The sequence below is a fragment of the Hypanus sabinus genome, unplaced genomic scaffold (genome assembly GCF_030144855.1).
Source record: "Hypanus sabinus isolate sHypSab1 unplaced genomic scaffold, sHypSab1.hap1 scaffold_100, whole genome shotgun sequence".
In the NCBI taxonomy this organism is placed as follows: Eukaryota; Metazoa; Chordata; class Chondrichthyes; order Myliobatiformes; family Dasyatidae; genus Hypanus; species Hypanus sabinus.
In genome coordinates this window covers 338,303-364,483 of record NW_026779051.1, presented here as the reverse complement: position 1 = coordinate 364,483, position 26,181 = coordinate 338,303, and the positions used below count along the sequence as shown (strand labels likewise).

At 45.3% G+C, this 26,181-nt stretch overlaps 1 protein-coding gene across 1 annotated transcript in view; it reads left to right on the top strand.

The window, feature by feature from the left end:
- LOC132386095 (uncharacterized) overlaps positions 1 to 26,181 on the top strand; it is a 54,636-nt gene that overhangs the window by 5,450 nt on the left and 23,005 nt on the right. The window contains exons 3-7 of the mRNA XM_059958395.1: positions 530 to 580; positions 7,281 to 7,331; positions 14,838 to 14,888; positions 19,085 to 19,135; positions 20,177 to 20,203. Coding sequence (XP_059814378.1) covers positions 530 to 580; positions 7,281 to 7,331; positions 14,838 to 14,888; positions 19,085 to 19,135; positions 20,177 to 20,203 — 231 coding nt within the window. The remainder of the gene's footprint in view (positions 1 to 529; positions 581 to 7,280; positions 7,332 to 14,837; positions 14,889 to 19,084; positions 19,136 to 20,176; positions 20,204 to 26,181) is intronic.

The following is a 26,181-nucleotide window of genomic DNA, read 5'->3' as shown; positions in this document are numbered from 1 at the left end:
TAACCTGTTATGCTTATCCATCATTTCCCTGAGTCTCATTGAAACCTCTCCACCGTTACGTTCTATTTGTAACTGTGCCTTATAACATCGCTTATTCTTTCCATTTCTTCAAATGTGTTTTTCTAGGGCCCCTTTGTTGAACACGTTAATTGTACAAAGTGCGCTGTTGAGATCTCACGAGATCATCTATTGCCAGCTCTTCAGCCCACTTCATGTGCTCAGCCTTTACCCCTGTTTAGTAACTCAGCAAAGATGTGGTCCCGCCTTGAACTCCCTCTCTGTGTCGGGGCGGTCGCGGTTCTGCGTCGCTATATATCCAACTTTGCTGACAGGCCCAGTCATTCGTTGTTTTCATCACATTCTTCAAACTCATCCCTTTTCGAAATGACCTGTTGGAACGTTCTAGTTAAAATTAAAAAAAAAGTGCACAGTGAGTGTACCGGCAACAATTTCAAAGTTTGGGTTAACGAGCCGCGAAGCAGATAGGTTCCAGATTACAGAGATATAATTGTTTCTATTTTGTTCACAGGTTTGGCCAATACAGTCCCCTTGCAGGGACGGCTGTTTTTCAACTTGAGGGGTAAGTGGAAATCAAAGACTAACTGTTTTCCTGTATCGAGTGGGTGCTCAAACTAATGGTAGGGTCGGGTGTGTTCCGTGAACACTATGTCATCTTATCTCGTTAAGCCGCCTCATCTGTGGAATTTAGTGAAAACCTTTCTGAATCTCTAATAAAACAGTAATTGATTTTTCTTTACGTCCGATTTACTAAAGCAGTTGGGTGTGGTTAAGATAAAATGGCAGAGATAAGAGATCCAGTATGATACAGTTGATGAAGGGCCAGCAAGTTTATAAGTAGATGATGTGAGTAAGATGCCTGTAGAGAAGGACCAGGGCGGACAGAGCAAAGAGATCAGTTCAACGGCAGAGGTGAATTTCAAATGGCGAGGAATGCTGGACTGACCCTGCCGCATTTAGATGCGTGCAGCAATTAGAAAGGAATGGACCAACGATTAGATACTGACGCCATGGCGTCACTGAGTACCGGCTGAAAGACGGTCGAATGTGGGAGCTTAAATTCTAAGGATATCCTTTTTTGTTAACAGCACATGCAGGAAGGCATATGCGTTGGGATGGCTCTGTTGGTAACAGGTGATATAACATCTGTAGAAAGATGTTAGGGTCAGAGAATGTGGAATCTTTGTAGGTGGAGTTAGGAAACTCTACGAATAAATACACATGTGAATAATATATAGAAGTCAGAATAATAGAGAACATGTGTGTATTACTTTGTAAAGGGAGCTCGGAAAGCGCATGTAGGAAGGAAATCGTGAGCTAAATAGGAGGACAGATTCAGGCAGTAAAGGGAGGCTGCCAAGCGGAGCAGTCATCAAAGGAGCGTTCATCGACCGAAGTGATCACAGGCAGAACGGTAGGGCATTGGTTCATTCGGGATTCGGGGATAACGGGTCGAAGTGAGGCATGTAAAATCTGAGGAATAGAAGCAGGATATATGTCTGTGAGGCCGGTGATCTGTACTAGGTGTGACATTTGGGAAACACGGGAGACACCCACCCTGCCGGACGACTACGTGCACATCAGGTGCGTCGAGCTGCTGCTCCTTTGGGACCGAATCAGGGTACCAGACCGGTAGTTCGATTACCTTCGTCCTGTCAATAAATGTGAGGAGGAGCAGACAGTAGTTATAGGCAACCAGGATATGACTACCTCCCTACAGCTCTTATCTATCACCTCTTTATTCTCCCTTATGAGTTGAAGATACTCAACTGATGAGAAATGGAGAAGTACGAGCACGATGATAAAGTTCTAACCTCCCTCAGGATCTGAGGATCTCAGGCAGGCGCACTCTAAAACTTAGCACACTAAAAGCCACTGCCGCGAAGCTGCACTTGAACTTTCCGCCGTTTCTGTTGAATCCCTCTCCGTTGACTGGACCCGTCACAACACGCATGCCTCTGCATGTTGGTCAAATTACTGGTATCTTCCACAGTGAAGACAGATGCAAACTACCTATTCCGCTCATCCATCCATCCATCATTTCCCTGAACTCCATTCAAAGCTCTCCAGCACAATTTGCAATAGCCCATGGTTTTTGTATGCGTATTTTCATTTCTGTTCTCTTGATGTCCGCCTGAATCGCACAAAGTGCGCTGCTGATATCTCACGTGACGTCCACATCCAGCTCTTCAACCCAGTTCATGTGCTCAGCCTTTCGCCCCGTTTCGTAACTCACCCGAGATCGGCCCCCGCTCTGATCTCCCCTCCCTGCGCCGTGCCCGTCCCAGTTCTGCATCGCTCAGCATCCCGCTTTGCAGGCACGTCCGCTGTTTCTTTGGCTTTTTTTCACATTGTTAAAAGTCATTCACTTTGACACTAACGTTCTGACGTCAGAACAATGTGCGCTCTCTTGGGATCGGGAAATGGTTCACGTTGTGGTTTAACGAGACGGGAAGCAGATGAGTTCCGGATTACGGAGATATAAGTATTTCTCTTTTGCCCACATGGCCGACGAACATACCACAACTGCACCTCCGGTGCCTACTCGCCTTGACAGGTAAATGGATATCGAAGGCAGTGACTATGCGCGGAACGGAAAATGCACCAAAAGTGCTGCTGTATCGCGCGGGTGATCAAACTGACGGCAGGCGAAGCGAGATTTACAGGTGTGGGGGGTCGTCTTGGATTGAATCCGTTGGATGCGGGTGATTACCCTGAGCAATGAACGAGTGGCTAGATATTCGTACTCCGGATGAATTGTTAATTCCACTGTTAATACGCTTAGGATTGCGATTCTCAGTGGAGGTTTGATGAAAAAGTGGGCGTTTCAATGCAGACCAGCGCTGAGGTGGCTGGGGGCGGGTTCTATTCTTTCTGAGGAGTGCGAGGAAAGAGTGGTCGAATTCGGAATGTTTAAATAGACCACGTCCCGTGTAAGAATATCCGCCCTTAATTCTCTGAAGAATAAATGGAGAAATCAAATCCAAAGACCCAGCTGTGGCAGGTTCCGCCTATGCAATAAATTAAAGCCCACTCCTGATATGAGGGCGGAAGGGACTCTCAGTTATTAATGAGTGGCAGTGAAGGATGATGAATGGTTGAATGATTGAATGGGAGGGACGCTGACGTTGTGAGACCCATCAGGTTAAATTATGCCGTAACGACAGCTGTCAATTATCTGCAAGCAAGCACTGTACCATGCTTTTGGTCCGACTGGAGGCCCACTGGAACTCAAGGCGTGGTTTCAAAACATGCGTCAGGAGAAGGGATAGAAGCGTTCTGATTTTATTTTACTTCTACAGAGGCAGCTAAATTGCTTGCGGCGCAGAAGGGTCATTCGGGAGGGTGAGTTGGACGAGTTAAGAACGGACCAGATAGCCAGGGGCACCCAGTCCTATGACCTGATTGCGTGGCGTCTCCGAAAGACTCAAAAGACGCGCCCTGCATCTGTTGTTGAGCTGATCAGAGAGGTACGGAAAGGGGTGAACGCGGCAGAAGCGCGGGAGGACTCAGTCAGCCGGGTACAATCCCCGGTAGTAGTCCCCTGCGGTGAAGTGATCACAGATAGCCTACACCGGGGAGCCGTTGAGGAGATTGTGGGAGAGTTGAGATCGGAGATACGTCGTCTGTAATCAGCGGGTGACCCCGCCCCCATTAGATGCAGCTGACGAGGGCGGATTCCACAAGGGGTCGAACAATGCAGGTGTCACGCCAGAAGGAGAGTGAGCCCCCGGGTACCTCAGCAGGGACAGCCGTACGGAAAACCTAGAGGAGACACCGAGAGGGGGCGGCCTGCTGTCTCTGCAGAACACATTCCCAGCAATGTAACAAGAATTCCCCAAAGCAAAAGATCTTATTCTTGAAGGCTTAGTGGGTCCACGCTCCAGCGTGTCACATTGGCTGAGGGTAATTACGCTAAAGCCATACTCGACACCGGGTCTCAGGTCACGTTACTGTACTGTTCGTTTTACAACCGGTATCTGACGCACTTACACTTGACACCATTGGACCCACTGGAGATTTGAGGATTCAGTGTTGTTGATCATCCATCCGACGGTTACTTGTCAGTGAAACTGGAGTTCTCGTAGGCTGATGTGGTAGTGTCTGAGGTTCTTGATACAGTGGTTCGGCTTTGTCCGGAACCTGTTGAGAAGAGCGGTGTTTCAATACTGGTACAGACCAACACACCTCTAGTAGACCCAGGGTTCCGAGCTGCTTTTGAGAAAGTGCGTGGTAGCATTGGGCTGGATACCTAATTTAAACAAGGGACTGTGTGGTTCATCCAGTCGAAGCTAACAGTAGTACCGCCCGGGGAAGTACCGAGGGTGATGGGGACTCCCAAATTTCCCAGAGCGCCTGAGAGCGAATCCCTCTTTGTGGATGTTCCGGAAGATCATGAGGGAATGTCCGGATTTCCTGCTTGGGGACTGGTGAGGTCCGAACTACAGAAGCCCCCGTTTGTCCAGGCAAGCAGTGATTTTCAGGAAAACCTTCAAGCTGGGGATCTCCCTGGTGCATTTTATTCCCGGTGACGGTAATGTCGAGTGTCACTGTGAGGCACGCCGGGGAGGGACTATTGGAAAATGGTTTGGGGCAGTTGATCGCTGAGTGATTCAACTCGGGGGATGTCCGGTGCCGCCGTGTTAAGGAAAGGAGTCTGGTAGAGAAGATGTTGAAGCTGAAAGGTGTCTTTTCCATTGGCGAGTGTGATGTCGGTTGTTCCAAGAGCACTGCACAGAATCTGCGGGTGACCGAGGACACGCCGTTTAGAGAGAGGTCGCGGCGACTGGCCCCTGCAGTCATGGAAGACATGCGGCAGCATTTCTGTAAGCTGAAAGAAGCTGGGATCATCACTGATTCCCGAAGCCCCAAGGCGCCTCAGTAGCAGTGGCCCTGAAGAAGAACGGGAAGGTACGCATGTGTCTGAACTATAGGACTCTGAACACCGCACCATCCGTGACCAGTATACCGTCCCGAGTGTCGCAGACGCGCCGGCCTGTCTGAGAGGTGCGAAGTGGTTTAGTCTGCTGGATTTGAGTAGTGGATATTACCAGATCCCGATGACTGATGCCGTCATTTATATGTCCCCTGGGATTATTCCAGTTCGAAATGATGCGCCAGGGCATATTTGGAGCCCTTGTAAACTTCCAGCGGTTCATGGAGAAGACTGCGGGGGATATGAACATGCTTGAGGTGTTGTTGTATATCGATGACCTCATAGCATTTCGATTCAGATTTGAAGAACATGAAGCGAGACTACTGAATGTTCTTGGCCGCCTGAAATCTGAATGGTTAAAACATTGCCTGGACAAGTTGCAGTTCTGATAAACGTCTAGTAGCTGTGTCTGACACAACCTCAGAGAATGGAGCAGCTACAGACCCGGCGAAGATGGAACCGGTGACCATTTGGGCAAGGGCTCCGACTGTGAACGCTCTGCGCTCGTTCCTCGGGTTCTCTGGTTATTATCGGAGATTTGTGAAGGGCGACGCCAAAGTGAGTCACTCATTGAATCAGCTTCTGTGTGGTTACCCTCCCTTGGGGAAGAAAGGGAGAGCGAAACATTGAAAGGGGACCTCTGCACAGAGGTTGGATGTAAACTGCGAAGAGCCCTTTCAGTCGCTGAAGGAGCTGCTGACACAGGCGCCGGTGCTGGATTTTGCGGACCCCCGATTGCCGTATGTATCGCAGACATATGATGGTCAAAAGTTTTTTTAAGGTGCATGAGGGACTGGACAGGGACGAAGAGTGGGATAACTTTCCTGAACCTGGGGTGAAGGCCACATGTCAGTTTGCCGTCACCGTGAAGGCGGAGGGAAAAGAAAGGCAGGATCGTGCGGTGGATCAAATGGGAGAAGTATTTCTTTGATTGTGTCTTTCCCAGGAGGATACATAGTGACCAGGGACGGGACTTAGAGAGCAGACTCATCTATGAGTTACTGGCAATGCTTGGAGTCGAGAAGTTTAGGACCACGACGTATCACCCTCACAGCGATCGTCAGCCTGAACGGTTTAATCGGACATTGCTAGACATGCTCGGGACCCTGGAGATCAGCGAGAAGAGAGGGTGGAGTCAACATACTGGGCATCTGGTTCACAGTTATAATTGTACACAAAGTGAAGCTACTGGGTACTCGCTATAGTATCTGATGTTTGGGCCCGAGGCGAGATAGCCCATTGACTTTTGTTTTGAGACTGACGAGGGTGATTTACCACCGAAGAGTTATTTGAATTATGTGTGTGCTATGAGATCTGAAAAGGGTTTATGAATTGTCTGGGGTCGCGGCCGCCAAGCAGAATCGAGGGAAGAAGAGGCGGCATGATCAAAAAGTGAGGTTCTCCAAACTCCTGCCGAGAAATTTGGGACTGCCTGGAAAGCACAAGTTGGCTGACCGCTGGGCGGCCACACCCTATGTGGTGGAGAGTCTGATGCCAAACCTACAAGTTTTCCGATTGAATCCAAAGGAGGGGAATGGGCCTGTCAAGATTGTCCATCGGACATGGCTATTGCCCTTGGGACAGGAGGTGCAGGTTGACCTAGAGCCCGACTTTGAGCTTACACCCAGTAAGAGGACTTTGCCAAAAGGCAGGACGAATCCAGGGCCTCCAGCGGGAGAGGTAAGAACGGCCTCCACCCCCGAGAAGGCTGGTTTGCTGCCTCGCGGGTGCCAGGGTCTGGGGTATCACTGATCGCGTGCACTGCGTTCTGAAATGGGAGGGTGATCAGCCAGATGTCATGGTACACATCGGTACCGCTCACGTCGGAAGCAAGATTGAGGGGGCCCTGAAGATTGCTACCTGTGCCTCGTGCCAGTGAGGGTAAGAACAGGATAATCTGGTGGATGAACACATAGCTGAGAAACTGGTGTAGGGGGCTGTGTTTCAGATTTCAGGATCATTTGGGACCTCTTCTGGGGCAGGAGGGAGCTGTAGAAGAGAGACGGGTTACACCTGAAGCACAGGGGGACGAATATCCTTGCAGGGAGCTTTGTTAGTGCTATTGGGGAGGGTTTAAACTAGAATTGCAGGGGGATGGGAAACAGAGTGCCAGACCAGATATTGGAGCGGGGTGAAATTACATGATGTTAAAAGTTCATGCAAAGTCACAGATAGAAGCGTTGTGTGTGGTGGTAATAATCTTCTGAGGTGACCCTAATGTGTCACTCTGTTAGGACCGGGAAACGGTTCAAGTTGTGGTTTGACGAGACGGGAATCCGATGATTTCCGGATTACGGAGATATAAGTATTTCTATTTTGTCCACAGGGCCGACGAACATACCACAACTGCACCTTCGGTGCCTACTCGCCTTGACAGGTAAATGGATATCGAAGACAGTGACTATGCGCGGGAAGAAAAATGAACCAAAAGTGCTGCTGTATCGCGCGGGTGCTCAAACTGACGGTAATGTCAGGAGCGCTGTCGTAATACCATGTAATTTAGCTCGTTAAGCAATCTCATATGCGTCACCTTGTTATAGGGTTTCCGAAATCCGAAGAAAACAACAATTGACTTTTTATTTTCGGTCAGGATTACTGGAGCTGTTGGGCGTCGTTAAATGAATATGGCTGTTCTCAGGGATTGATTATGATACGATTGATGTAGAAAGATGCAGTATACCTATTGGACACGGGCGATTTCTTTGCCCCTATTACTTCTGCACCGGCATCATTTTCCAGTGTTCCAATATCAACTCTAAATTCCATTCAGGTATACTGCATCTTTCTTCATCGTGGAAGACAACAGCAGTGCACCAGAGATCTGTGAATAATCGGGAGCATACGTGCGTCGAGTTGCTATCAGAAAGGTACAGGTGCCATCGAAACTGCAGGGATTTAAGCAGCGTAATTCACTTTAGCCAGATGTACTACATACCAGAGTCATGACAGAGATTTTACACCGATTTTCCGAATGCGATTGTTAAGGTGCCAAACAGGAGGCTGCTTAACTAGATAATCTCCTATAATGTTACAGGAAAGATACAATTAAATAATAACGGAATGGCTGACAGGCTGGAAACAGAGATTATGAATAAAGCAGGCCTTTCAGAGCATTGAGTACACGAGTTGGGATGTATAACTCCTATACAAGGCATTGGTAAGGACGAATTTGGAGTATTGTGTACAATTCTGGTCACCAAATTATCGAAAAGATCAACAAAATAGAGAGAGTACAGAGAAGATTTACCAGAATGTTACCTGGGTTTCTGCAACTAAGTGACAGAGAAAGGTTGAACAAGTTAGGTCTTTATTATTTGGAGCGTAGAAGTTTGAGGGGGACGTGGATCGGTTTCTTTTTTCCATTGAGAAGATTCAAAGAAAGCATTGAGTTGAGAGTTAGGGGACAAAGGTTTAGGGGTAACACGAGGGGGAATTTCTTTACTCAGTGAGTGGCAGCTGTGTGGAACAAGCTCCTTGTGGAAGTGGCAGAGGCAGGTTCCATTTTGTCATTAAAAATCGATTAGTATATGGACAGGAAAGGATTGGAGGGTTATGGGCTGAGTGCAGGTAAGTGGGAATAGGTGACAGGAAGCGTTCGGCACGGAATAGGAGGACCGAGATGGCCTGTATCCGTGCTGTGATTGTTATATGTTATTTGGTGGGCTTCCGGATGGGGTAGACTCGGAGCAAGGGTCCGAAGGATAGCGACGATTGGTGGAGGGCGATTTTGAACGGTCGTCCTTTGAGCGAGCTGCAACTTGACGCACAGACTGTTTAATACGATATATATATATATTTAAATTTCGTTTCTGTACTAACCAGATAGTCAAAGGAAGAGTTATAAGTCTTAATTGTTTGGACGCATATTGTGTAATGTTTCTTATTTCGGGGTACTGATTGGTAACATTGGTAACTGCAGGAAACATAAAGTTGTGATAGTAGTGGATTTTAATTTTCCACATATTGATTGGGACTCCCATACTGTTAACGGGTTAGACGGGTTAGTGTTGGTAAAATGTGTTCAGGGAAGTTTTCTAAAATAATATATAGAGGTACCAACTAGAGTGGATAGAATATCAAATCTCCTATTAGGAAATGAGTTAGGGCAGGTGACGGAAGTGTGTGTAGGGGAACAGTATTGTTCCAGTGATCACAACAACATTAGTTTAACTTGATCGTTTGTAAAGATAGATCAGGTCCTCGGATTGATGTTCTAATCTGGAAAAAGGACAAATTTGAAGAAATGAGAAAGGATCTAAAAAGCCTGTATTGTGACAGTTTGTTTTCTGGCAAAGATGTCGGTGGTAAAAAGGAGGCCTTCAAAGGAGAAATTTTAGAATGCAGAGTTTGTATGTTCCTGAGAGGGATAAAGACAAACTGAATAAGGAACAGGAACCTTTGTTCTCTAGGGATATTGAATCTCAGATAAAGAAGAAGATAGATGTATGACATGTATGGGAAACAGAGAGTAAATCAGGAGCTTGAGGAATTAAAACAGTGCAGTAAAAAGAACCCTTAAGAAAGAAATCAGGAGAGTTAAAAGAAGACATGAGGTATCTTTGGCTGTCTAAGTGAAGGATAAAAACCATATAACCATATCACAATCACAGCACGGAAACAGGCTATCTCGGCCCTCCTAGTCCGTGCCGAACACTTAATCACACCTAGTCACACCTACCCGCACTCAGCCCATAACCCTCCACTCCTTTCCAGTCCATATACCTATCGAATTTAACCTTAAATGACACAACTGAACTGGCCTGTTCTACTTCTACAGGAAGCTCATTCCACACAGCTATCACTCTCTGAGTAAAGGAATACCCCCTCGTGTTTCCCTTAAACCTTTGCCCCCTAACTCTGAAATCATGTCCTCTCGTTTGAATCTCCCCTACTCTCAATGGAAACTGTCTATTCACTTCAACTCTATCTCTCCCTCTCAAAATCTTAAATACCTCGATTAAATCCCCCCTCAACCTACGCTCCAATGAAAAGAGACCCAACTTGTTCAACCGTCCTACGTAAATTAAGTGCTGAAACCCAGGTAACTTCCTAGTAAATCGTCTCTGCACTCTCTTTAATTTATTGATATGTTTCCTATAATTCCGTGACCAGAACTGTACACAATATTCTAAATTTGGCCTTACCAATTCCTTGTACAATTACAACGTTACATCACAACTTCTCATTTATGTACGCTCTGAGATATATAGGCCAGCGTTCCAAAAGCCTTCTTCATCACCCTATCTACATGAGGCTCCACCGTCAGGGAACTATGCATTGTTATTCCTAGATCTCTCTGTTACACTGCATTCCTCAATGCCCTCCCATTTACCTTGTATGTTCTATTTGGATTATTCCTGCCAAAATGTAGAATCTCATACTTCTCAGCATTAAAGTCCATCTGCCAACGTTCAGCCCATTCTTCTAACCGGCATAAACCTCCCTGAAAGCTTTGAAAACACACTTCATTATCCACAACACCTCCTACCTTAGTATCATCGGCATACTTACTAATCCAATTCACCACCCCATCATCCAGATCATTTATGTATATTACAAACAACATTGGGCCCAAAACAGATCCCTGACGCACCCCGCTAGTCACCGGCCTCCACCCCGATAAGCAGTTATCCACCACTACTTTCTGACATCTCCCATCTAGCCACTGTTGAATCCATTTTATTACTCCAGCATTAATACCTAACGACTGAACCTTCTTAACTAATCTTCCATGTGGAACTTTGTCAAAGGCCTTGCTGAAGTCTACTGCCTTACCCTCGTCAACATTCCTCGTAACTTCCTCAAAAAATTCAATAAGGTTTGTCAAACATGACCTTCCACGCATAAATCCATGCTGGCTACTCCTAATCAGATCTTGCCTATCCAGATAATTATTAATACTATCTCTAAGAATACTTTACATTAATTTACCCACCACTGATGTGAAACTGACAGGTCTATAATTGCTAGGCTTACTTCTAGAACCCTTTTTAAACAACGGAACCACATGAGCAATAGGCCAATCTTCCGGCACAAGCCCCGTTTCTAATGACATCTTAAAGATCTCCGTCAGAGCTCCTGCTATCTGTACACAAACTTCCCTCAAGGTCCTAGGGAATATCCTGTCAGGACCAGAAGATTTATCTACTTTTAAATTTCTTAAAAGCGCCAGTACTTCCATCTCTTTAATTGCCATAGGTTACATAACCTCCTTACTTGTTTCCCACACCTTACACAGTTCAATATCCTTCTCCTTAGTGAATACCGAAGAGAAGAAATCGTTCAAAATCTCTCCCACCTCCCTCGGCTCCACTAGCTGACCACTGAGATTCTCTATGGGGCCAATTTTATCTCTCACTATCCTCTTGCTTTTAGAATAACTGTAGAAACCTTTGGGATTCACCTTCACCCTATTTGCCAAACCAACCTCGTATCTACTTTTAGCTTTTCTAATCTCTGTCTTAAGATTCCGTTTACATACTTTATAATCCTCGAGCAACTCATTTACTCCATGCTGCCTATATCTATTGTTGACATCCCTCTTTTTCCGAACCAAGTTTCTAATATCCCTTGAAAACCATGGTGATTTCAAACCTTTAACAGGTTTGAAATCCCTCAAGTTCCTTTCAACCTAACAGGAACATAAAGATTCTGTACCCTCATAATTTCACCCTTAAATGACCTCATTTTCTCTATTCCATCCTTCCCATAAAACAACTTAACCCAATCCACTCTCTCTAAATCCCTTCGCATCTCCTCAAAGTTACCCTTTCTTCAAACTGACAGGCCCATAATTGCTATGTTTACTCTTAGAACCTTCTTTAAACAATGGAACCACAGGAGCAATACGCCATTCCACGGGCACCATCCAGCTTTCGAATGATATTTTTTATATTTCTGTCAGAGCCCCCGCTATTCTACAGTAACTTCCCTCAAGTTCCGAGGGAAGATCCTGTCAGTATCCGGAGATTTTTCATCTTTAGTATTCCATAAAAGCGCAAGTACCTCCTTCTCTTTAATCGTCATATTTTCCATAACTTCCCTACTTGTTTCTCTTACCTTACACAATTCAATATCCTTCTGCTTAGTCAATACTGAAGAAAATAAGTTGTTCAAAATCTCCCTCATCTCTTTTGCCTGTACACATAGCTGTCCACTCTGATTCTTTGAAGCACCAATGTTATCCTTCCCTATCCTTTTGCTACTAATATAAATGTAGAAACCCTTCGGGTTTATTTTCACCTTACTGGCCAAAGCAATTTCTAATTTCTTTCTTAAGCTTCTTCTTAATTTTTTTTATATTCCCCAAGCTCCTCCTTTACTCCATGCTGCCTAAATATATTGTAGTTATCTCTCTTTTCCCTAACCAAGTTTCCAATATCCCTTGAATAGCATTTCTTTCTCAAACATTTAACCTTTCCCTTCAACCTAACAAGAACATAAAGCTTCTGTACCCTCATAACTTCACCTTTAAATGACCTCTATTTCCCTATTACATCCTTACCATAAAACGAATTGTCCCAATCTATTCCATCTAAATCCTTTCTCATCTTCTCAAAATTAGCCTTTATGCAATCAAAAATCTCTGCCCTGGGTCCAGTCCTATCCTTCTGATAATTATATTGAAACTAAATGTCATTGAGTTCACAGGACCCGAAGTGATCCTCAATACATACTTCCATCACCTGACCTATTTTGTTCCCTAACGGAAGATCCAACACTGCCCCTTCTCTATTCGGTACCTCTGTGTACTGCTGCAAAAAACTATCCTGCACACATTTTACAAACTCCAAACCATCCAGCCCTTTTACAGTATGGCCTTCGCAGTCTTTGTGTGGAAAATTAAAATCTCCTACAGTCACAGACCTGTGCTTATTACAAATATCTGCTATCTCCTTGCAAATTTGATCCAATTCTCGCTTCCCTTTAGGTGCTCTATAATACACCTCTATAAGTGTTACTACACCTTTCCCATTCCTCAATTCCAACCAAATAGCCTCCCTAGTCGAGCCCTCTAATCTATCCTGCCAAAGCACCCCTGTAATATTTTCTCTGACGTAACGCAACACCGCCCCCTCTTGTCCCTCCGTATCTACCACTCCCGAAGCAGCGAAATCCAGGAATATTTAGTTACCAATCATACCTCGCCTGCAACCATGTTTCACTAATAGCTACAACTTCAAATTTCCGGGCATTAATCCATGCTCTAAGGTCATACACCTTCCTTACAATACTTCTGGCACTAAAATAAATGTATTTAACAAATTTCCCGCCTCCTCTTCTTTGTTTATCTCTAACAGTGGAAAGAAATTTACCGTCTTCTATTTCTTCCTTAACCCATACATCTGTTCCTAATCTTTGGTTCCCCTCACCCCCCCCCCCCCCACCACCGGGATCTAGTTTAAATCCACTGGAGCATATCCAGCAAACCTGCCTGCAAGAATATTTGTCCCCCTCCAGTTCAGATATAAAAGGGGTCCCACCTTCACTGGGAAACTGCCCAATTATCAACAACTCTGAAGCCCCGCCTCCTGCACCATGTCTTCCGCCACGTGTTGATCTGCAGTATCTTACTATCTCTAATCCCACCTGCACGTGGCACTGGTAGCAATTCTGCGATTGCTATCCTGGAGGTCCTGTCCCTTAACTTGGCACCTAGCTCCTTAAACTCAACTTTCAGGAACTCCTCACTCTTCCAACTCACGGCATTGGTCCCTACATGGACAACAGCATCCGGCTACTCACCCTCCCTCTTGAGAATACTGAGAACTCGATCCGAGACATCGCGGACCCTGGCTCGAGAGATGTAACAGACCATCCGGGATTCTCGATCTCTTCCACAGAACTTCCTATCTGTCGCCCTAACAATTTAATCTCCTATCAGTCCTGCTGTCCTCTTCACCCCATCCCTTCCCTTCTGAGCTGAGGGTCCAGTCTCGGTACCAGAGACACAACCTCTGCAACTAGTCCCTGATAGGTCGTCCCCACCAACAGTATCCAAAGCGGTATACTTATTATTGACGGTAACGGCCACAGGTGTGCTCTCTTCATTCTGCCCATTCCCCGTCCCTCTCCTGATAGTCATCCAACTACCTGCTTCCTGACGCCTAGGGTTGACTATCTCCCTGAACCACCTGTCTATTTCTGCCTGTAGCTCCTGACAAACCGTGTTAGGGAACTGGAGCTGGATGCACCTTTTGCACGTGTAGTCATCGGGGACAGCTGTGCTCGCCCTGACTTCCCACATACTACAATGATAAAGTTGACAAATATTTTTAGCTCGCCCAAGCTTCAAGATCTTAGACAGGCGCACTCCAAAGGGATTTCCGCGAAAACGGAACGTGAATTTTCCACTATTTCGGTTGAGTCGCTCTCTGTTGATTGGTCGCCGCATAGCCCATTAGTTTCAGATGCTGGTCAAGTTACTGGTGTCTTCCACAGTGAAGACAGATGCAAAATACCTATTGCGCTCATCCATCCATTATTTTCCTGATTCGCATTCAAACGTCTCCAGCACAATATGTAGTTGTGCCGTCTCACCTGCCGTTTGTTGTTTCCATATCTTTAAAGCTGTTGTTTCTGTGTCCTTTTGCTGTTCGACTTAATCGCACAAAGCTCTCCACTTGATCACTTTCACGTGATCTCGACAGCTATGAACTTAGCCTTCTGCCCTGATTAATCACTCACCCGAGATCGGACAGATCTTTGACATCGTCTCTTTGCACCGTGCCCACCGCAGTTCTGCGTCCCTGAGACACGCGCTTTGCTGGCAGGTCCACTGTTGCCTTGTTTTCGTCACAGTCTGCAAACTCACTCGCTTTCGCACTAACCTGCTCAAGAGTTCTGGATAACGAAGATATAATCATTTCTACTTTGCCTACAGGTCCGGCGGACGCGTGACAACTGCATCTCCAAGAGCTTCTCGCCCTGGCAGGTGAGTGGAAATGGAAGGCTGTGACTGTGCCCGAGGTGAGAGATGAAACAAAAGTGTTGGAGTATCGCGTGGGTGCTCAATCTGACGGTATGGTCGAGATCACTCTGGTAATTACATGCTAATTAGCTCCTTAAATTGGTTCAACCGTGGCACCTTGTTAAAGCGTTTCTGACAGTCTAAGAAAACAACATTTGGCTTTTCTTTGCGTACAGATTTCCTAGAGCTGTTGGGTGCGTTTAGAATAGTTTGGCAGAGATAATGGAACGAGTATGATACAATTGATGATGAGTCGGCAAATTTACAAGTAGAGGATGCGTGTCACATGCTGTAAGTGAGGGGAAATCAAGATTGGTCACAAATGCAGACAAAGCAAAGAATTAAATTCTACCATCGAGACAAAATTCAATGGGAGAAGAATGTAGGACTGAAGCTTTCGCATTTAGATCCGCACAGCATTCAGAATTAAGTGGACGAATTTATCGTGCAATCAGAGATTTCTCGCAATGACGTCGTGGGCATCACACAGTCGTGTCTGAAAGAAAGTCTTAGTTGAGAGCTTAGCATCTTCGGATGTATTTTGTATCAAAAGGACAGATAGGAAGGCATATGCGGTGGGGAGACTGTCGCTAACAGAAAGCATTGAAAATTTAAAAAGAACCGCATGTGCAGTACCTTGTTAAAGTCTTTCTGAAAAACTAAGGAATGACTATCAATTGACTTTCTCAGATTTACCAGGGTTGTTAGCAGTGGCTTAAGCATTGTCCAAGTCGCATGCTATTTTGGGCAATGTCTCCCATCCACTCCATAATGTACTGGTTAGGCACAGGAGTACATTCAGCCAGAGACTTATTCAACTGAGATATAACACTGAGCGTCATAGGAAGTCACTCCTTCCTGTGGCCGCTGAACTTAACAACTCCTCCCTCGGAGTATCCAACACCCTGAGACAAGAGGCTGCTCTTGGTCTAATTTCCACTTGGCATGATTAACATTATTATTTAATTATTTATGGGTTTATATTACACTATTCGTGGTTGGTGCGGCTGTAACAAAACCCAGTTCCCGTCGGGATCAATAAAGTATGTCTGTCCGTCTATCTCTCTGTCTGTCTGTAATATGGCTGAGGAATGTGAGCAAGTACGATACAGCTGAATACGAGTCAGCTGGTTTACAATTAGATGCTATGTGTAACATGTACATGTCTTTAATAATGGAAAAATAAAATCAGCATGGTTTCTGTGAAAGGAACACTTGCCTGAAAAATCTGTAAATTTCTTCGAGGAAGCAAACAGCAGCACGAGAATAGGAGAGGTGACGGATTTCATTTACTTGGATTTTCAGAAGACGCTGCAGAACGTGCCACAAACGAGGCTGCATAACAAGATAAAATCCTACAGCGTTACAGGAAACATACAATCGCTGACAGGCTGGACGCAGAGAATTGGATTAAAATAGGCCTTTTCTGATTGTCTTCCCGTAACTAGTGATGTTACTCGGTGGTCAGTATTCGGACATCTGCTTTTCACGTTGTCTGTCCATGACATAGATATAGGAACTGTTGGCTTTGTGGTTATACTTTGCGGATAATACGAAGATGGCTAAAGGGATGAATAGTTCTGTCGAAGTCTAGAGATTGCAGCATGACATGTACAAAGTGAACGACTTTGAAAAAATGTGACAGATGTTAAACAGTGTTGGGTAATGAACGATAACGCATTCTGGTTAAAGGATCAATAATGTGGACTCTTATCTAAATGAGGAACATAAACATTCATGCAGAGAGAGTTAAGAGACCTCGTAAAAAATTCCCAAAAGGTTAATTTACAGTTTAAGACTGGGGTATTGAAAGGAAATGAAGTGATGCCATTTATTTTAATAGGAATAGAATACAAAAGCCAAGACAAAAGGCCGACCCTGTTTAAAGCACTGGGAAGCCGCACTTGCAGATTTTTCAACAGCTTTGGGCCCCTTTTCTCAGAAAGGACGTGTTGTCATTGGAGAAAGTTAATGGGAATGAGAAAGTACATGCGAGTAATTCCGGGACTGATGGAGTTAACATATCAGGAGCGTTTGACTCTTTTAGAGCTCCAGACCAGTAGTTGCGATCGATCTTGTCCTCATTCTCCGAAGGTCGTCGATCTGCAGCTCTTGTTCCTTTGTGTTCAGTTGCAATGCTGGACGTCTGGCCGACCTCCCACTTCTCACCCGTGTACAGAACACTGTTTCTGTAGCGATTCTCTAATGAATGAAGAATGGACAAATAAGTACAGAGAGATCAACTTATAAGACTATATGCCTCAACAAAGCCTGACCTCGCGTAAGTCTGATGAGCCGAACCCTCTCCCAAAACAGGTCTTGTTCATCCCTTTCTAATGAATTCTACTTTCAGAATGGTCGCTCCTCAATTCAGAAAAAAAAAAAAAAAACAGACAAAAGAAAATAGAAACTTTCCATCAAAATCTGGATCGCCACCTAATGAAAAAAAAACAACTCTTTTATTGCACCCCGATGTTGAATGGCCAACTCAGAGATAACTCGCTGGAAACTCTGTTCACTTTTTTTAATCTTCTGCGCGTTCCTGACTGAAAAATATCTCTGTTCACGCATAGTCGCTTGCTGATTGATTACTCCTTGAACTCAGAAGATCCGCAGCCAAATCGTACTCTCGATCGTCCTGCTTATGGACTGGCTCTTTTCACGCACCTCTGGTGTGGATTGCCCACGTGGTACAGCAATCCGGTGATTACTGCCCTGGAGGCCCAGTTTGTACAATTTGTATCGAGCTCGTCAAATCACTCCGCAGGGCTTCCTGATCTTACCTATCGACACCATTGGTAGAAATATACTGCAAGGCATGGCTGCTTGGTGATCTTTCGGACCCGATCTGAGACACTCCTGATCCCGGCAACAGGCAGGCAATCTCATCTGTCTATGGAGTCCCTTATCAAGATCGAGGTCAGCTTCACCACTCTGCTCCTTTGAGCCACAGCACCAGTCTCAGTGCAAGAGGCTCGGTGTCTGTGTCTCCCCGTAATTGACCGTCCTCCACAACAGCTTCTAAAGTTGTATTAATAATTGTGGGGAAATTGCCACAGGCGTAATCCGTCTTTGCTGTGCATTTCCCTTGCTTTACTTGACAATCACACAGCAACGGTCTACTGCAAACTAGCTCCCTATTGCTCCTATCTGTCTCCTCTTCATTGTCCCGAATGCGTGGAAGATCATCAGCTGTTTTTCGATTTATTTCAGACTTTCTTTCAGAAGATGCAACTCGGTGCAGTAATTGCAGATTTGTCCATCGAAGAGGGAGAAGTCTTCTAGATCTCCCGCATCGCAAACAGTTTACAGAACATTGACCCTGGAACAGTTCTCGCCAGCTCATAGGGAACGGAGATATAAGAACTCAATGTTAAAATAGCCAGACAATTCTCCCCCGCCTAAACCGGACGATCTTAGACTGGCGCACTCTCAAGCCTGGCATACTCAATGTCATGGCCTATACACATGCAATTGAATTTTCCGCCTTATCTGACGAATCCCTCTCTGTAGATTGGTTGCCGCACACCTCATCGCCCTTGAATGTTGGCCAGATTACTGGTGACTTCCGCAGCGATGGTCAATGTAAATACTAATGGTGCTCAGCCACCATGTTCCTGAATCCTATTCAAACGCCTTCAGCATCAGGTTCAATTTCTACTTATTCCTTCTAGACTATTGCATATAGTTGTTCAATTTATAATTGTTCCTTCTAGACTCTTGCTTTTTGATTCCTTATCTAAAAATCTGTTCTTCTATGATCCCTGTGTTGTCCGTCTTAATAATACAACGTGCGCTCATGAGGTTTCACGTCGTTATCCACGGCCAGATCTTCAACACATTTCACGTGCTCGGCCTTTTGCTCTGTTTAATAACTCACCCGAGCTTTGGCCCAGCTCTCGGCTCCCCTCGCTGCTCACTGACCGTCTCAGTTCTGCATCGCTTAGCATTCCGCTTTGCTGGCAGGGCCTCTAAACCCTTGTTTATTTCAGATTCTTCAAACTAACTCACTTTTCAAATTAACTTGCTCGAATGACTTGACAGCGAATGAGAAATGTGGTACGCTCTAACAGGACAGGGAAATGGACTAAAGGGTGGTTTAAAAAGCCGGGAGGTGATTACGCGTTACTGAGAAAGATGTTTCTATTTTTCCCCCACAGCAAACGCAGATGCAACACATCTCCACCTGCGCGACGTTGTAAAGGGCGTTTGTAAGTAGAACTCGAAAACTAGGTCTGTGTACAGGGCGAATAAAATGTTGACGTATCGGGTGGCTTCTCCATCTGACGGACGGGTCGGGAAAGCTTCAGTAACACTATGCGACACTAGGTCGTTAACCAGCTTCGTGCGGCATGTTGTCATCCTTAATAAGTTCCCTCATAAGCTGCAGCTCGGCGCACCTGGTGCAGATTTGTTTATCCGAGAGGGTGGACAATCCCGCATTGCAAAAACAGCGCCGCTGTACCAATTCCCGGTAACCGAAAAGGAATGGAGAAATAAGATCAAGTGATAAGTTTGCCGATATTTTCCACCGCCTACGTTTGAGGTTCTTGGACTGGCGCAGCCTAAAGCCTAACACACACAAGTGCATTGCCCCGATGCACGCGCGTGAATTTTCCGCGTTCCCATTGAATCCCTCTCTGCCGATGGGAGTCGGCAAACAGATTTCCCTTGAGATGTTGATCAGATCACTGGTGTCTTCCACAATGAAGATAGATTCAAATAACCTGTTACGCTTATCCATAATTTCCCTGAGTCTCATTGAAACCTCTCCACCGTCACGTTCAATTTGTAACTGTGCCTTATAACATCGCTTATTCTTTCCATATCTTCAAATGTGTTTTTCCAGGACCCCTTTGTTGTCCACATTAATTGTACAAAGTGCGCTGTTGAGATCTCACGTGATCATCTATTGCCAGCTCTTCAGCCCACTTCATGTCCTCAAACTTTAACCCTTTTTAGTACCTCAGCCAAGATGTGGTCCCGCCTTGAAGTCCCTCTCTGCATCGGGGCGGTCGCGGTTCTGCGTCGCTATACATCCAACTTTGCTGACAGGCCCAGTCATTCGTTGTTCTCATCACATTCTTCAAACTCATCCCTTTTCGAAATGACCTGTTGGAACGTTCTAGCTAAAATTAAAAAAAAAGTGCACAGTGAGTGTACCGGCAACAATTTCAAAGGTTGGGTTAACGAGCCGCGAAGCAGATAGGTTCCAGATTACAGAGATATAATTGTTTCTATTTTGCTCACAGGTTTTCCTTCCTCGGACCATTTGAGGGGTAAGTGGAAATTGAAGACTAACTGTTTTGCTGTATCGAGTGGGTGTTCAAACTAATGATAGGGTCGGGTTTGCTCCGTTAACACTATGTCATCTTAACTCGTTAAGCCACCTCATCTGTGGAACTTTGTGAAAACCTTTCAGAAAATCCAATAAAACAATAATTGATTTTTCTTTACGTCCTATTTACTAAAGCAGTTGGGTGTGGTTAAGATAAAATGTCAGAGATAAGAGATCCAGTATGATACAGATGTTGAACGGACAGCAAGTTTATAAGTAGATGATGTGAGTAAGATGCCTGCAGCGAAGGACAAGGACAGACAGAGCAAAGAGATTAGTTCTACGGCAGAGGTGAATTTCAAATGGCGAGGAATGCTGGACTGACCCTGCCGCATTTAGATGCGTGCAGCATTTAGAATGTAATGGACCAACAATTAGACACTGACGCCATGGGCGTCACTGAGTACCGGCTGAAAGACCGTCGAATGTGGGAGCTTAACATCTAAGGATTTCTTTTTTGGTCAACAGCACATGCAGGAAGGCATATGCGTTGGGATGGCCCTGTTGGTGACAGATGATATAACATCTGTAAAAAGATGTTAGGGTAGAGAATGTGGAATCTTTGTAGGTGGAGCTAGGAAATTATACGAATATATACACATGTGAATAATGTATAGAAGTCAGAATAATAGAAAACATGTGTGTATTACTTTGCAAAGGGAGTTCCGAAAGCGCAAGTAGGACGGAAATCGTGAGTTAAATAGGAGGACAGATTCAGGCAGAAAAGGGAGGCTGCCAAGCGGAGCAAACATCAAAGGAGCGTTCATCGACCGAAGTGATCTTAGGCAGAACGGTAGGGCATTGGTTCATTTGGGATTCGTGGATAACGTGACGAAGTGAGGTATGTAAAATCTGAGGAATAGAAACAGGATATATGTCTGCGAGGCCGGTGTTCTCTATTGGGTGTGAGTTGTGGGAAATCCGGGAGACACCCAGCCTGCCGAACGACTACGTGCTCATCAGGTGTGTCGAGCTGCTGCTCCTTTGGGACCGAATCAGGGTACTAGACAGGTAGTTCGATTACCTTCGTCCTGTCAAGAAAAGTGAGGAGGAGCAGACAGGAGTTATAGGCAACCAGGATATGACTAGCTCCCTACAGGTCTTATCTATCATCTCCTTAATCACCCTTATGAGTTGAAGATATTCAACTGCTTCTCCAGATCGTTGAAACGTTCTCACAGAGGCGGTAGCACGGTGCAGCAGGTGCAGATTTGATTATCCATAAAGGTGGACGCCATGTAGACCTCCCGCATCGCAAACTCAGTATAAAACTCTGCCACCGGAGCAATTGGCACTGCCAGATGAGAAATGGAGAAGTACGAGCACAATGATAAAGTTGTTACCTCCCTTAAGTCTGAGGATCTAAAACAGGCGCACTCTAAAACTTAGCACACAAAAAGACACTACCGCGAAGCTGCTTGAAATTTCTGCCGTTTCTTTTGAATCCCTCTCCGTTGACTGGACCCGTCATGACATGCAGGCCTCTGCATGTTGGTCAAATTACTGGTATCTTCTACTGTGAAGACAGATGCAATCTACCTATTCCGCTCATCCATCCATCCATCATTTCCCTGAATTCCATTCAAAGCTCTCCAGCACAATTTCCAATAGCCCATGGTTTTTGTATCCGTATTTTCAATTCTGTTCTTTTGATGTCCACCTGAATCGCACAAGGTGCGCTGCTGAGATCTCACGTGAACTCCACATCCAGCTCTTCGTCAAGTTCATGTGCTCAGCCTTTCGCCCTGTTTCATAACTCACCCGAGATCGGCCCCCGCTCTGATCTCGCCTCCCTGCACCGTGCCCGTCCCAGTTCTGCGTCGCTCAGCATCCCGCTTTGCTGGCACGTCCGCTGATTCTTTGCCTTTTTTTCACATTGTTCAAAGTCATTCACTTTGGCACTAACGTTCTGACGTCAGAACAATGTGATGCTCTCTTCGGATCGGGAAATGGTTCAAATTGTGGTTTAAAGAGACGGCAATCAGGTGATTTCCGGATTACGGAGATATGAGTATTTCTATTTTGTCCACAGGACCGACGAACAAATCACAACTGCACCTCCGGTGCCTACTCGCCTTGACGGTTAAATGGATATCGAAGACAGTGACTATGCGCGGGACGAAAAATGAACTAAAAGTGCTGCTGTATTGCGCGGGTGCTCAAAGTGACGGTAGTGTCAGGAGCGCTCTCGTAATATCATGTAATTTAGCTGGTTAAGCAATCTCATAAGTGTCAACTTGTTAAAAGGTTTCCGAAAGCCGAAGAAAAGAACAATTGACTTTTGTTTTTGGTCAGAATTACTGGAGCTGTTGGGCTTGGTTAAATGAATATGACAGTTCTCAGGGATTGAGTATGATACGATTGATGTAGAGCCCGCAGGATGTGTGCAATATGCTTGTAAGGGAGGACAAATCAATGATTGATTATAAATGCCGACAGAGCTCAGAGTTAAATTCTAACACTCAGACGAAGTTCAATGGGCAAAGAATTCAGGATTGAAGTTTCCCGATGTAGATCCAGGCAGCCTTCAGAATGAAGAAGAGGAACTCGTGCAAACAGAATCAGGTCGCTATAACGTCGTGGGCGTCATTGAGTAGCGGCTGAAAGAAGGTCACGGTAGAGAGCTTAACATCTATGGATATACTTTGTATTTAAAGGACAGACGGGAAGGCGTATGCGGTGGTGTGGCCCTGTTGATATCTGAGGACATTAATTCGTTAGAAAGAAGTGAGAGAGAAAGTGGATACTTTGTAGGTGGAGTTATGAATCTGTAAGAGAAAAATATATTTGTGCTCGGGCTTACTCAAGGAAAGTTATCTTGGACTGTATTTTCTGTAATAACTCAGGTTTTACTCGGAAGCGTAAGGTAATTGAACCCCGCGGACACAGTGATTGTATCATGTTTGTAGTATACTTCAATTTCAGAGTAAGAAGTTTAACTTACATGTAGCAGTATTGCAATGGAATAAAGGGTTGTAATGGGGCATGAGAGAGGTGCTTGACCAGGTGGATTGGAGGGGAATAATGGAGCGTTTAATGGCAGACCTAAAATGAATAAAAAAATATAGTAGTATCTCAGTAGACGCAGGATACATATGAACCACGGAAGGAGAGATGCACAAGTGGCCAGGATGGCAGGGAAAGGACGATTAGGACTGCATGAAAGCTAAAGAAAGGGCAGTTAGGGTAGCAAAAGTGAGAAGACAGTTGGAGGATTAGGATGTTTTTATATGTTTTTTTAAAAAATGTAAAAAAACTATGTGAAGGGATATGTTGACATATAAGAGTAACCTAGCAAATACGATATAGTAAAAGTCGTTTTTATATATTTTTTAAAAGTTATATAAAAAATGGAATTTAGAATTGATATTGGAACACTGGAAAATGATGCGGGTGCGGAAGTAATAGGGACAAAGAAATAGCAGTTGTCCAACAGGTATACTGCATCTTTCTGCATCGTGGAAGACACCAGCAGTGTACCAGAGATCTGTGAATAATCGGGAGCATGCGTGAGTCGAGTTGCTATCAGAAAGGAACAGGTGCCATGGAAACTGCAGGGATTTAAGTAGTGTAATTCACTTTAGCCAAATGTACTACATACCGGAGTCATGACAGAGATTTTACACTGATTTTTTGAATGCATTTGTTAAGGTGCCAAAAATGAGGCTGCTTAACTAGATAATCTCCTATAATGTTACAGGAAAGCTACAATTAAATGATAACGGAATGGGTGACAGGCTGGAAACAGAGATTATGAATAAAACAGGCCTTTCAGAGCATTGAGTACTCGATTCTGGTCACCAAATTATCGAAAAAATGTCAACAAAATAGAGAGAGGACAGAGAAGATTTACCAGAATGTTACCTGGGTTTCCGCAACGAAGTTTCGGAGAAAGGTTGAACAAATTAGGTCTTTATTATTTGGAGCGTAGAAGGTTGAGGGGGACGTGTATAGGTTTCTTTTTTCCATTGAGAGTAGGGGAGATTCAAAGAAAGCATTGAGTTGAAAGTTAGTGGACAAAAGTTTAGGCGTAACACGAGGGGGAATTTCTTTACTCAGTGAGTGGCAGCTGTGTGGAACAAGCTCCTGGTGGAAGTGGTAGAGGCAGGTTCCATTTTGTCATTAAAAAAATCGATTAGTCTCTGGACAGGAAAGGATTGGAGTGTTATGGGCTAAGTGCAGGTAAGTATATCTAGGTGCCAGTAAGCGTTCGGCAACGACTAGGAGGGTCGAGATGGCCTGTTTCCCTGCTGTAAATGTTATATGGTTATATGATTATACGGTGTGCTTCTGTATGGGGTCGACTCGGAGCGAGGGTCCGAAGGATAGCGACGATTGGTAGAGGTCGATTTTGAACGGTTGTCCTATGAGCGAGCTGCAACTTGACTCACAGACTGTTTATTACGATATATATATATATATATTTTAAATTTCGTTTCTGTACTAACCAGATAGTCCAAGGAAGAGTTATAAGGCTTAATTGTTTGGACGCATATTGTGTATTGTTTGTTATTGCGGGGTACTGATTGGTAACAGGGGACAGATCCCGCAGCATCCACCCAAAGGAGAGTTCTTATGTTTGGCCAGGCCGGGGGTTATCAGCCCCTCTATTAAGCCGCTAGGCAAAGTGAGATTTACAAGTGTGGTGGCTCGTCTTGGATTGAATCCGTTTGGATGCATGTGATTACCCTGAGCAATTAAAGAGTGGGGCAGATATTCATACTCCGGATGAATTGTCAATCCACTGTTAATACCCTTAAGGTTGCGATTCTGAGTGGAGTTTTGATGAAAAAGCGGGCGCAGGACTCTTTTTAATGCAGACCAGCGCTGAGGCAGCTGGGGGTGGGTTCTATCCTTTCTGAGGAGTGCGAGGAAAGAGTGGTCGGATTCGGAATGTTTAAATAGACCATGTCCCACGTGAAGTGTAATAATATCCGCCCGTAATTCTCTGAACAATAAATGAAGAAATCAAATTCAAAGACCCAGCTACGGCACGTTCCACCTATGCATTGGAATAACGCCCACTCCTGAAGGGGAGGAGGAGTATGAGATGAGGGTGGAAGGTACTCTCATTTGTTAGATGAGTGACGGTGCAGGATGATGAATGGTTGAATTATTGAATGGGAGGGACGCTGACGATCTGCGAGCCGTCAGCTTAAGGTATGCCGTAACAACAGCTGTCAATCATCCGCGAGCACTGGACCATGCTTTTGGTCCGACTGGAGGCCCACTGGAGCTCATGGTGTGGTTTCTAAACATGCGTCAGGAGAAGGGAGAGAAGTGTTCTGATTTTATTTTTCTTCTGGAGAGGCAGCTAAATTGCTTGCGGCGCAGAGGGGTCATTCGGGAGGGTGAGTTGGATGTGTTAAGAATGGTCCAGATAGCCGGGGGCACCCAGCACCATGACCTGATTGCGTGGGGTCTCATAAATTCTCAAAATACGCGCCCACTGCATCTGTTGTTGAGCTGGTCAGAGAGGTACGGGAAGAGGAGAACGCGGGGAGTCGCGGGAGGACGCAGTCAGCAGGGTACAATCCTCGGTAGTGGTTCCCTGCGGTGACGTGACTACAGATACCCTACACCGGGGAGCCGCTGAGGAGATTGTAGGAGAGTTGAGAACGGAGATACTTGGTCTGTAATCAGCGGGTGTGACCCCGCCCCCATTAGATGCAGCTGACGAGGGCGGATTCCGCAAGGGGTACACAATACAGGTGTCACGCCAGAAGGAGAGTCAGCCCTCGGGTACCTCAGCAGGGACACTCGTAGGGAAAACTTAGAGGAGACACTGAAAGGGTGCGGCATGGTGTCTCTGGGGAACACCTGCCCGGCAATGTAGCAAGAATTCCCCAAAGCAACATTTCCTATTCTTGAAGGCTTAGTGGTTCCACGTTCCACTGTGTCACTGTGGACAGAGGGTAA